Here is a 13,396-nt window from a genome sequence, read left to right as displayed (position 1 = left end):
AAATAGTGTTATGTCAATCCTATCCCCACTCCCAACAAGAAGTTTTTTTTTTTTGTTTTCTTTAAGTCTCAGACAGAATCTCTATAAGAAACCTTTCCTGGTTCTGCCTTAATGCTAGTGTTTTCCCCTGGAGATTATTTCTAGTTTATTATTTTTGTATATTGTGTGTACAATGTTATTTGCATGTTGTCTCCCATTTGATTGAGAGATCCTTGAAGTAAAAGACTGTCTTTCTATGGATTTTTAGCAATTAGCACAATGCTAGACATATTGATTCTTGTTGACTGTCTGGCTGATAATTACACCACTTCCCTCACTCATTATCTCAATCTTCCCCAATTTAGGTTTTTCCCATAGCAAGAACCAGACCCTCAGTATAAGCTAACTTGATCCAGTAACTTTCCCTTTCATATTGACATCTTATTCAGGACCTCATAATCTTTCATTATCAGGACTACTGCAATGGACCCCACCTAGGCTCCCTCATTCAAGTCTTTCCCCCTTCAATCCAGCATTCATTTAGTTGCCAAAATATATGTATGTCTGACTATGTCATCTCCCTCAGTAAACCTCCAATGATTTCTTATTGTTGATAGAATCAAACATTATATCATCATCTCATATTTTAAAAAGTTCATTTTTGTAAAATTATTTTTTTACAATTATTTATGCAGTATATATGTTTATTTTTGTAAAACTTATAATATATACAATTATTCGTGCAGTATATATGTGTGTATATACATAATTCATAAATAGGTATACATGGATGGGGCCAGTGAAGATACCTTTACAGATGGGATGGATGATAAAAAAAAAAAAATTGGAGCTCACTATTATAGATTATTAATCTAATAAGGAACCTTAGACACCAATTAGTTTAGCTGCTTCACTTGACAGATGAGGAATCTAAAGACCATCAAGGAGAACGATTTATTGAGGTAGTTACATAATTATGGAATGGCAGAGCTATCATAAGAAAGTCTGCTAGTTTTCTGCCTACTATTCATGTTATTCTACCAGGTCAGGCTAATGCATTCTGGGATTGCTTTATGTTGGATGGGGATAAAACATGAACTGTATTATCAAGTAAAGACTGTAATTGAATCCCTTTACAATGTCATAGTCTTCGGTTTCAAGCTAAATTCTGCCACTTGCAAACCCTTACATAATCTTTAAGCCTGAGTTAGATCAAAAGCCAGAGATGGGAGAGAAAACATCTGAGGTTGAGAAGATACTATTGACTCACCAAGTGACCTAAGGCAAATTAATCTCACCTCCCTTTTTGACTTTATTCCCCTTGGCACAAATAAACACCTTTTCACTTCACCACTGGCTTTTGAGCCTTAATTAGTGCTTTGAAAACTATGGGTGAAGATCAGAGTATTATTATGCAACATTTATCAAGGGTTCTCCAGACTGTCCTTATTTAAGGTCATGAAGTTCTCTGAGATGGTTCAGTTCCTGGTTTCTCACACCACAGCCCCATTTTTTTTTTTTTTTTTTTTGATAGGAAGATAGTTCTCTGGGATTGGACAACAATTTTTTGAACAACAGATTCTTCTCATTGGGAAGGAGAAAGCATTGTGTCTCCTTCAGCCCACCATCCACACTGCTGCCAGAGTCATCTCCCTAAAATCTGCCTTTCACAAAATTAACTCCATCAGTTTCAAACTCTTCTTGCTTGGTTGTCCAGACCCTCCACAATTGGGTCGCTATCTCTCCAACTTTAACATTAACATAAGACATAATTTCTATTTTCTAGAAATCCAATTAGTGGGGAAGATGCCATATGTAAATAATTATAATAAAATATAAGTCATATGAATATTATATTTAAGAAGAGATGAAGGAACTAAGAGGAGAGAGATGCTTTTCTAGCCCAATCAAAATCTCCATTCTTCAGAGTTTAGATTCTAGCTAGATTTGTCTGAATCATTCTAGTTCTGAGTGCTGTTTTTTGAATTTCAACAAGTACATGAGTTAGTGAGGCATTGGACTTAGAGTCTGATACCTGTTTTGAGGTACTGTCTTTGACTTTACCAGCTGTAGGATGATGGGGTCCTATAAGAGGTCTGAGTATTACTTGACTCTTTTATTCAGTACCCTACCTATCTCATAGAATGGGTGTTGCAAGGAAACTGCCTTGTAAATCAAAAAGTACTATATAATGTGAGCTATGGGAGGTATTATACTGAATTATATTCGTTAGTTGCCAACAGCTCATCTTCCCAACTACACCAAAAGTTCTTTGTGGATAGGAACCAGTATATCATGCTTCTCTAAATGGGATCATTTAGCACCTAACAAAGGGCTGGGCATTTTATTTAGAGCCTTTTTCAGGAGGACAAATGCAGTGTGATTTCATTGGTGTAGGGCAGAGATGTCAAACATGATCCACAACACAATGAGGGCAGCCAGTCTGAACCAGATTAATATGTAATTGAGAAATATTCAACAAAACAAACGAATGAATGGATAAGCGAATAAACAAATCAATATAAACCATGATTTTCTAAATCAATATGCAGCCCACAGAGATCCTTATATAAAGATTCAGTGACCCTTGGTTCTGTTTCTGCTTAATACCAACTGATGTATACAATTCTTGTGAGGAAATTCTCTTGATACAGATTGGCAAGAGGCCTGTTAATTTATGGTTGCCCTGAGATAGTGACTGGTTAGATGACTTGCCTTGGGTCACAACAAATATGTTCCAGAAGTAGATCTAGACCCAGGAATTCTTCATGTCAAGAATGGTTGTCTATTACACCACATTGCCTTTCAGGTAGATGTCTAGAAAGCTAGAATAAAAACAACAAAAACACCAGTACTGGAAGAAACCTTAAGAAATCCTTCATTTAAAAAATGGAATTGAAGTCTAGAGATATTACATAACTTTCTGAAGTTGGTGTAGAGAAGTTTTTGTTTTCTCTTTCCAAAGATTAAGAGATTGGGGATGGGTAACCGAAGTTGGGTTGGGGTTCTTCAATAGCTCAGATCCTAACGATGTTAAGTACAAAATATCAGGCAATTCTTATAATAATATATATTTTTAAAGTTATCATTTCACAATTCAGATTTTACTACATTAATCCAAATTCATATATGTTCCTGTTTTAATTATGAAACTCTTAAAATATTATGGAAAACCATTGCTCCTTTATGTATTTTGAAAGGGACTGAACTGGAAATCAGTTTGTTGAATGTAGGAAACATTTGTTGAATTGAATTAATGTAGGGTATGGGGGAGATTAGGAGAAGATTGGACTGTTGATTGCACTTTAGGGATCACATGTGACAATCTCAAGTCTAGAACCCTGAGGGTGTTTAGAGTGGCTTTCTTTCCCCAGGTGGTGATCTGTATTCCTCTCCCCTTCCCCCTTTATCTGGAAATGGTAGTATTCTTATTTTATTAATAGTTAATATTGTCCTTGCACTAGCAAAAGGGCTGTGAATGAATGACTTGTGAGGGGGAAGGGAAAAGGGGAAAATCGATCCTGGCGAGAGAAAGAATTCATCATTGCTGATAAGCAAGCATGGGGAGCAACCATTTACCGTAGCTCTTTGGAATTCGTGGGCTCTCCCACTCTCCACTGCATCTCGTTCTCTTTCCTAGTTTCTGTGTGTAAAAACATACTAAATTACAGCTGAAAAGGATCTTTAAGGATCATTTAGTCCAAGGGTGAATTTCGTTTTTTTGTCACGTATCCTTTTGACCATCTGGTGAAGCTTATGAACCCCCTTTCCAAATGTTTTTAAATGTATAAAGTACGCAAGATTACAAAGGAAACCCATTATATCGATATATGTGTGTGTGTGTGTGTGTGTGTGTGTGTGTGTGTACATATATATGTAAAGTTAACGGACTCCAGATTCAGATTTCTTGATTCAGCCCAACCCCCACTGATGCAGCACTCTAGAGGGGCAAGGGTCGAGCTGGTGGATGTCAAAGATATAGGACTAGGACCTAGGTCTTAGACCTCTTTCCACTGCACTGCATTGTTCCAGTAGCACACACTATTTTAGACCAAAAAGAGTCTTTAGAGCAGTGTGGAGAGGGGTGTGCCCAGGGCGTTAGATACTAGGACAGGCTATCTGTTCTAAGACTGAGGCTGCCAATAATGGGAATGGATAGTGGTGACCACACACACACACACACACACACACACACACACACACACACACACACACACACACAGCTCTGAGTGGGTGAAGGCTGCTTTACAGGTCTCTTCCTAAGGTCCCTGGTCGCAGCCCCTTCCTCGTCCTCCCTAGCCCCTCCCCCTGCCCAGGAGCCCCTCCCCTCGCGCTTCCCCTCTCTCCAGCCCTCCCCTTCTCCAGCCCTGGCCCTCCGCCTCCAGCTCCTCCAGCCACAGTCGCGGAGAAGCCTAGCCCTCGCTGGGCGAAGCGCCTCGGCCGCTGCCGCCCCCTCCCAGCCCACCCCCCTGACAGCGGGCGCCGAGGCTGCAGCCTCCGCCCCCTCCCCCGCAGGCAGGACACTCCCCCTTCGTCTCCTCCCCCAGTTCCCGCCGGACTCGGGCAGAGCGGGAGGCTGCAGCTGCGGCTCGGGCAGGAGAGAGGCAGTGAGCGAGCAGCTAGCGAGGAAGCGAGCGAGCGAGCGAGCCATCTGAGGCGAAGGAAAGAGCCCGCCAGCCGGGGGAGGCAGGAAGACCCCCGACCCGGGCCGCCCCGCCCACACCCTCGGGCCAGGACCAGCCTTCAGCCCTGGACGTGTCCTCCGCCTCCACGGGACTCCTAGGGTGTCCTGGGCAGCTACCTGTGCGCGTGGAGTGCCCCCAGCCTGCCTCCCCGCCCCCCTGGGCATCCTCCCCCGGGGCGTCAGGGAACTGCTCTGGGGAGTGTGGGGCCGCGGGACCAGCGGAGGAACAGCCGGAACCACAGCTGCAGTCCTGTCTTGGGAAGCCCCAGGCAGGATGAGGAGCTGAAGTCGCCCGGCCAGGAGAGGGAAAGGAAGGGAAGGGAAGGAAGAGTCGGAGCGGGAGGGGCGGACTGCCCGGAGTGGGGGAGAAGATGCTTGCTTACGCCGTGCAGGATGCCACTGTGGTGGATGTGGAGAAGAGAAGAAACCCTTCCAAGCATTATGTGAGTACCTTCCCGGGCCGGCCCGAGGCCGGGGCAGGACCCAGAATGGGGACAAGCCCAAGTCCCCACTTGCTAGTTGCAGTCTCGTGGGTTAGTTCAGTGTTAAGGGAGACTGTTGCTGGTGAGTTTCTTAGGAGCGCTGTAATCCGCTGGGGACACTCAGATCACTTTTCTTAGATCCTAACACGTCCGCTCTCCCCCCGCCCCACTTCTTTACTTCTTTTTTTGGCTTAGGAATTGGCAAGTGTCTGGCCTTGTCTGTTTGAGCGGTGAAGTCATCTGTCCAACTGATGAGGATAGACCTGGGACCGATTTCGGGGTGTGTGTGTGTGTGTGTGTGTGTGTGTGTGTGTGTGTGTGTGTGTGTGTGTGTGTGTAGGGTGGGGGGGATAAGGACAGCTGTTGTAAAGCCCACTCTTGCCCAGACTATATGTGGGCAGAGCATCTTCCCAGCCACAACTTCTAGAGGGATCCAGTTGGGACTTCTAAACCTGTCCTAAGGGGAGATACTTTTGGCAGTAGGAACTCCGCAGGCTCCTTTCCAGTGTGTCAGGTTCTTTGCTCTACTGAGCTCTAGACTTAGGCAGAAGAAACCTACCGCTTTCTTCTTCATTACTTTGGAAGTTTTGGAAGTTCATATCCACCATAATGAATGACATTACCATTTTACCCTTTCTGTGGATCAGATTCTTAAGCTGAGGAGATTTTTTTTCTTATATGTGCGTTAACAGTGCAGATGTTGCTATTCTAGTGACAGAACCCCATCTGGAACTTACCATCTAATAGTGTGTATGTGACACTTCTGCAAATATGATAGAAAGCGGAACTCCATAGAGGGGTGAAGGAGAGATGCAGACAAAGTACTCTTGGGAAAATGGGAGGAGGAAGAGACTGGTTGACACTTTCCCCTTTCATCTCCATTACCCAATCTTCACACCTTCTGAGCAAATGGAGTATCTCTGACACCATAGAATGTCCTCCTGAGTTTGAGAAAACTCAAAAGTAAGGTTGTAGCTCCCTGGGACTGAGGACTTTGGAGCAATAGTGCTGCTTCTGTCTTGATAATGCCTATATTTAAAAAAATAAATTAGAAAGTTCCTCATTATGTTTTTAAAAAGTCAAAGTGACTTCACAAAATCTGATGCTTCTTAGATTAATATTAACAGTAGTGTCTTAGTTTCTTTGTTATAGATGGGAGCTTTGAGCTTTGCTTAAATTCTCCATCCAAGAACTACCCAAAATTTTGTTTTTTTGAAAACTAACAAGTTGACTTATACTGTATTTGAGTTTTTACAGGACTTTTCCAAAAGCTCTCAGAATATTTAGGTTGAAGGGGCACTAAAAGGTCATTTAACCTCCTGTTTCTTGGCAAAGTTGTTCCTAAATCCCCTTTACTGATGGACACCAGTTCCAGTCTTAAAGTTCTCTTGGAAAAGATGATAGTCTTCTGATGGAATGGGTATTCTTCTAGTACCTCTTAACCCCTCTATGGCCACTAAGTTCTTCCTTTTGTCAAATTCACTTAATTTTAAGATAAACTTCACCAGTATCCATGTGTTAGATATATTTCAGCAGCTTAGCATCTACTTAAGAAGTTAGGGAGTCAAGTTGCTTTAGCCATCAATTATTATTATTAGTAGTAGTATTTTGAAATCAGCCCTTCAGTAAGATTGGAATTGCCTTTCAGCAGGTGGCAGTCTCTGCTCTGGGAACTGAACGAGTTCTATCTCGGAAACTTTCCTGATAAACTTCATGACTTTAGCTTCTAATTGAATTTACGAAGCATCTGTATACTTCTGTCAAGCTGGGAGTCCAAAATTTGCAAAGCAACTTGATAACATTTTAATCTTTTTTTGGCTCAACAGTCAAACTGGCTCAGTTTAGAACATTATTCTGCATCTGTTCTTTGAAAGTGGCCTAGTGCACAATTTTCTTGTGTAGGGGCCAAGGAAGACCAGAGTTCACCTCTGACCTATATTGACTGTGTGATCTTTGGAAAATTATTTAACTCATCAATACCTTGGGTAATTCTCTATTAAATTATAAATTGCAGGAAAAGTGACTACTTGCCTTAGTAAAGAGAATTTTTTCACCGGTTCCCTAGACCAATAAAATCCTAAATCTAATCCCAAACCTTATCAAAATTTAGTTTCCTTCCTGGGGGCCTAAGATAACAGAAGCTGGAGTTTCTGGCCTCAGGCCAGGTCACTGTGGTCAGAGCTCTTAGTAGCTCATCCAAAAGGTATGAATAAAGATAAAGAAAATAGTATCTTTTTCATTTCTGGCCTCTTTATTTTTTAAAAAAGGATTTATTTTGATTTTCATTGACAAGTTCAGATATTTGGCTAGATGAATAAGCGTACAAAAAAAAAATTTTAACATCCAAGTCTCTTTAAAAAAAAAAAGTTAATATTTTTGTAAAAAAAAAAACAAAAAAACCAGAGAGTTTGAAGGGGGAAGGGTAGGAATCAGTTCTTAAAATATAATAATTACTTGCACTTTATGAAAACTTGAAAAAAAAAAGTCTTTTCCTAATAATACTCATTCATGGATACTACCATTTCCTCTAACATTATAGGGCAGGAATGGGATAGTTCCCTATGGGAACTGATGATGTCACATCCTGGGAAAGCAAGGCAGGCAGTGATGTCACTGGATGAGAGAGGCCACATAGAACTCTGACCTTAAGTTCTGGGGAACAATTAAAGGAGAAACTTTTTTTTTTATTATTATGGAAATAAAGATCTGGACAGGAACTTTAACAGAGATCATGCCAACCTCGATCATTTTACAGAGAACAAAACAGAATCCCAAAGAAGAGACAGTGAGTGAATACTCCGTCATGGTTAATCCAAAAGTTTGAACCAAAGTTCCTGTTTCTGGAAGGGGAGCTATCATTTCAGGATATCTCTCCTCTCTTTGGCGGAAGAGAGAGGGAAAAAGAAAGTAGTGGGAATTAGGAAGTTTTTCTGAACATGTCAATTTTCCCCATGGGAACCCTTCTCCCTTTTAATTTAATTTTATTCCTCAGACTCCAGCACCAGACTGTCTCTGTCTCTCTCCCCCTATTCTGTTTCTATCTCTCTGTCTATCGTTGTCTCTATCTCTGTGTGTGTCTCTCTCTGTCTCTGTTTCTGTCTTTCTCTCCCTCCTTCTCCCAAAAGCATAATGAGGAAGGATCCCAACTGGTCATTTTCCCAGGTTAGATTGTTTTAACATGTCTAAGACCAGGTGGAGCGCCCCAGAAATAAGAGTCTGGAGGGAGGGAACAAGTTTGTATATAGTACTTTCTATATGCCAGGCTTTATGCTAAACATTTTATAAATATCTCATTTGATCCTCACAACAACCTTGAGAGGTAGGTGTAGTTATTATCTTCATTTTACAATTGAGGAAAACTGAGGCAAATAGGATTAAGTGACTGGCCTAGGGTCATACAGCTAGTAAGTGTCTGAGGCTGGGTTTGAATTCAAGTCTTTCTGTTTCCAGGCCCAGGCCTCCAGTCACTGCATAGCTGTCCTTAGGTAGTAAGGAAAAGTTATTGCCTATGTAGAATTATAATAATAAATTGCAAAAGTATTGATAAGTAATATGAAAATGATTACTAATGTGTTGAAGGTTGTCGGAAAAACTGCTTATAGGTGGAACTATTTAATCTGATAGGGATCAGAAGTAGGACCTCAAGGCTGAGGTGGATATCCTCCCCAATCCCTTCCCTTCCAATGTGAAATATGATGGATAAAGTGTTGAATTTGGGGTAAGGAGAACCTGAGTTCCAATCCTACTTCAGTGTGACCCTGGGCAAGTGACTTAAATTCTCTCATCCTCAGTTTCTTCACCTGTAAGGGGATAATAATAACATCTGCCTTCCAGGGTTGTTATGAGATTGAATGAATTAATATGTGTAAAGCTCTTTATGTACATTTAAAGTACTATATATATGTGCCTATTGTTATTATTAATGTCAGGTCAAATCAAAAAAGTGGTGCTGTGTGGTGGTTGTGTAGGGAGGGACATACTCAGATCACATTTGTTCTAGAGGCCTATAAAGCATATAGCTTTCACTCTCTTCTTCCCTCTAATAGGAAGTCTGAGTCTGTGGCTTCCTAATTTGCAGAGCAGAGTCAATTTGTGGGATTACAGGTTAGCCCAAGGAAGATGAGAGGCCTAGAGCCCATATAAAAGGTTGTCTCCTGGTTCTAGAACTTGGAAGATCCTTTTTTTCTTTTTAAATGTGAATAATAGTTTATTTTTTCCAATTATATGTAGATTGTCATATTGATTAGCATACTGTTCTTAATTTTTACTTTGGGAGATCCTTTGCTGCTGAGGCACCATTGTGTTATCAAGTAAAGGAAGAAGTCCAAAGTATAATAAAACTCAATTCTCTTTAGTTTTGGAATACTGGATACTTAACACTAAAGTTATCTGTTTCATATCAATACCAATTAGCAGATTTTTGTTGCTTTCCTAGTGCGGAAGATTTGGAAAGGGGATTATTTAATGTTTTTAGGGAACTCACTTTGAAGAAAGTCCTGTTGATGTTGATTGGCAACTGTTCTGCAACTTATAATTTTGGAGAATTCTCTAGTTGAGAATTGAGTGACTTATGTAGGGTGACACAGTCAGTTTGTGTCAGAGGAAGCCCTTACACCCATGACTCTGATTTTGAGACTTATTCTCTGTATTATACTGCCTTTGCTATAGAGCATACTGAGAAATAAAAGCATAATCCTTGCTTTTAAAGACCAACTTATATGGAATGAGTACATTATTAAGTATGAAAGTGTGTGGTGCTAATGGAATGTGGGAGTTTCTTACATCTATTTCAGTGATGGAGGTTGAGTCATCTTGATGCTGAGGAATATGGAAGATAGGGAATTTTTTCCCCATTTATACACGAAAAAATTGGGAATACTTAAGTGTGTCCAATGCTGATCCTGGGACTAGAACTCTGGTTTCCATATTATTGTTGCTCAGAAACTTCTCCCCTAACTAGAGGACTTGATTGTTTTCAATGCTTTTCATTTCTTCTGCTGGGACTTTGTGACATATAGGAAGATAACATATAGCAGGTCTTCCATAAATATTTGAATGGATGGTTTAAGTCTCACAGTGTGCTTTCTAGGTTTGTGTGTGATTTTTTTTTTTTTTTTTTTTTTTTTTTAAGTCTAGCATTTTCTATCCAGAAGAATATTGACTCCTTGAGGGTAAGGATTCTTTTGTTTTTGTCATTGTCTTTTTGGAATCTGTCATAGTGTCTTGAGGGAAACTAGGTGGTTCAGTGGACAGAGTGCTGAGGTTGGAGTCGGGAAGACTCATTTTCTTGAGTTTAAATCTGGTCTCAGATACTTGGGAGCCTTGTGATCTTGGGCAAGCTGTATAATCAAATGTGCTGCTCAGCTGATTAGTTGTGTTTGACTCTTTTGGAGGCTTTCTTGGCAAAGAGACTAGAATGGATTGCCATCTTGTTCTCCAGTTCATTTCACAGGTAGGGAAGCCGAGGCAAACAGGATTGTGATTTGCCCAGGGTCACATAGCTAATAAATATACGAAGAGGGATTTGAACTTAGATTTTCCTGATTCCAGGTCTGTTGCTGTATCCATTGCACCACCTGGCTATCACTGTCTTGCATATATATCCACTAACCATTCATTTATGCCATTGAACACTATAAAACATACAGTGTCATTTTCTTGGGAAACAATCCTGCTTAACTTTTCTAAAATTGCACATTTTTGTAAAAATCTAGAGAAAAATTTCCTAAATATAGCAAATTATTCACATACCAAATCATACCCACTGTGAGCATTGGAGAGGTATAGAGGAAGGTGAAGAGAGCCTCCTATGCTTAGGGAGCTAATAGTCTAATAGAAAATATCAGATACATGTATACACTCAAACAAGAAACTTATAATTAAGGCTATAAGTGATAGCAAGGGTTTGGAACTAGTTGGATTTAGGTAAAGAAGGTTTTTTGAAGATAGAGGTTGATAGAATGAAAGGAAGTTAGTTACATTCCCCTCTCTGGGGGGCATAAAATTAATTGAACTAAATGATGTCTAAGATATCTTCCTGATGATATTTAAATGTATCCCAGGAAAGACAAATGGGTTTTGAGAGGTTAAGACAAACAGTCATGTCCAGAATGGAACAGGGTCTGGTTGAGTCATCAATTCATCACCTCTTAGCCACCTCTCCCTTCTTCCTTTCCTTCCCATCCATGGCCTGTCTTTCATTCAAAGCAGCAGTTTCTTCCTCAGCTCCAGAGGGAAGTGATTTCTAGGTGATTCACAGAACTGCCCGCACATGGAACAAGCAACCACATCCTTCTCCAAGGTTAGAACAGAGAGTTTCCCCAACAATTAATAATAACCACCCTGCTTGGAAGAAGGAGGAGAGTAAAAGAGATCAAGGGCCTTTTCTGGGTGAGCCATATTTCTAATGAGAGAGAGAGAGAGAGAAGTGTGTGTGTGAGTGTGTGTGTGTGAGTGTGTGTGTGTGTGTGTGTGTGTGTGTGTGTGTGTGTGTAAAAGAGCAAAAGAATGGTCAGGAGAGAAGAGAGAGCTACTCACTGGCTGTTCTCATCACCAGGAGGAGGGCTGCCTGCTATTGTGCTTTTTAAACCAGGGCTCAATGAGTTAATTGACAGTGGTGGATATTAATCAGTGTCATTTTATGAGAGTCTCTTACTTTGGTTTTGAATAGTAACCTCATGAAAATTTCCTTCTAATTTTCCCTTGTCTGAGTCACTGTAACCAGAATTTTTTTAGAGGGGGGGGGCAGAAAAAGGGATCTGAGAACTGGCAGGGTTTTTCTGCTGTTTTATTAAATTAAAATGAAGCTTGAAATAGTTATTGTAAATGTGTTTGCTGATCTTCTATGCATCTAGGATGGTTATAGAATGGGATAAAGAGATTCTGGGAAGAAAAGAAAAGTGTGTGTGTGTGTGTGTGTGTGTGTGTGTGTGTGTGTGTGTGTGTGTGTGTGTGAAGGTCAAGATGATGGATGTTGGAAATAGATTCTGACTTCCAGCCAATGGTTTGTTCTAAGATGATAATTGCCAAAAATAATGGAATCTTGTAAGTAGGATGATTAGCTTTCAACAGCCTGGTTCACAGGGCTGATTTCTTGTTTCCTGAGCTGTCCAGAGTGTGTACTGGTCATGGTGGAGTTCATCTCTTTCACTGTTCAGGAAAGCTGATAGTGTGTATTCATGGTGAGAAAAAAGTGAGGGTCAGGAACTTTTTTATGTGTGTGTGTGTGTGTATGCACATACATATGCATATATTATATGCATATATGTAAAGAAATAGTACATATATAAAATATGTGCATATATATATATACCCCAGAATTTATATTTATATATCTAATATATACTACAATTTGAAATATATAACATAGGTACATGGTATGCTCTGCTTGTTTGTTTTAGAATGAATTTTTTAAGTTTTAACATAAGGGTTCTTATTCTATACTAGAATCTGTGAACTTGAAGAGAATATTGATCAGAGTTCTGATGTCTATTATTGTTTCCCTTTGTATGATTTTAGTCATGGTATAATTTGTTCTCCCTTCGATGTATATCAGTTCTTATAAATATTCATAGATTTTTATGAATTCTTCATATTTATTGTTTCTTATGGTATAACAATTTTTCTACTATATTCAGATATCACATAATGTTCATGATCAATATCTGTGCCCTAATCAATAGGCACTCACTTTATAATAGATATTTCCCAATAAATATCTACACAACTTTAATCTGTAAAAAGTAAATATACTGAAAAAAGTTTTCAATTCTAGGAGACTTTAGATCTCATTGATGTCAGTACTGCCTCCAATGATAGAGGTCACATTTCATCCATTCTTTCATCCCAGTGGCTCATTGCATACATCCTTCCATAAAGTTCCTGTAGATGTTTTTTTCTATGTCTTTTGCTATTTCAATTCAACACTTGGATAGGCCATCTGTTATCCCTCACTCTTGTTATATGACTAATTTTGCCTCCTTTCCTAGCCTTACATATATCTGAGACTAAAATTAAATAAACATTTATTTAACATCTCCTATATGCAAAGGCCAGTTAAGTGGTATGGTAGGGAGAGAGCCAAGCCTGGAAACAGGAAGACTCATTCTGTAGCCTCAGACACTTCCTAGCTATATGATTCTGGGCAAGTCATTCAACTCTGTTTGCCTCAGTTTCTTCATCTATAAATTGATCTGGAGAAGGAAATGGCAAAATCCTCCAGCATCTTTGCCAAGAAAATCCCAAAGGCGTC

General features: G+C 40.0%; 1 protein-coding gene across 3 annotated transcripts in view; it reads left to right on the top strand.

Moving 5' to 3' along the window:
* Positions 1-4,543: 4,543 nt before the first annotated feature.
* Positions 4,544-13,396, top strand: part of SH3PXD2A (SH3 and PX domains 2A) — a 329,372-nt gene continuing 320,519 nt past the window's right edge. For 2 of the 3 annotated variants that reach the window (XM_074295500.1, XM_074295499.1), the window contains exon 1: positions 4,546-5,106. In XM_074295500.1, coding sequence (XP_074151601.1) covers positions 5,035-5,106 — 72 coding nt within the window. In that variant the 5' untranslated portion in view covers positions 4,546-5,034. Of the gene's footprint in view, positions 5,107-13,396 lie in introns of all 3 variants that reach the window. The other variant, XM_074295501.1, reaches the window with a different exon arrangement.

The sequence above is a fragment of the Sminthopsis crassicaudata genome, chromosome 2, assembly GCF_048593235.1.
Source record: "Sminthopsis crassicaudata isolate SCR6 chromosome 2, ASM4859323v1, whole genome shotgun sequence".
Taxonomy (NCBI): domain Eukaryota; kingdom Metazoa; phylum Chordata; class Mammalia; order Dasyuromorphia; family Dasyuridae; genus Sminthopsis; species Sminthopsis crassicaudata.
Note: the sequence above shows the minus strand (reverse complement) of the source record. Positions and strands in the feature narration are given on the sequence as shown.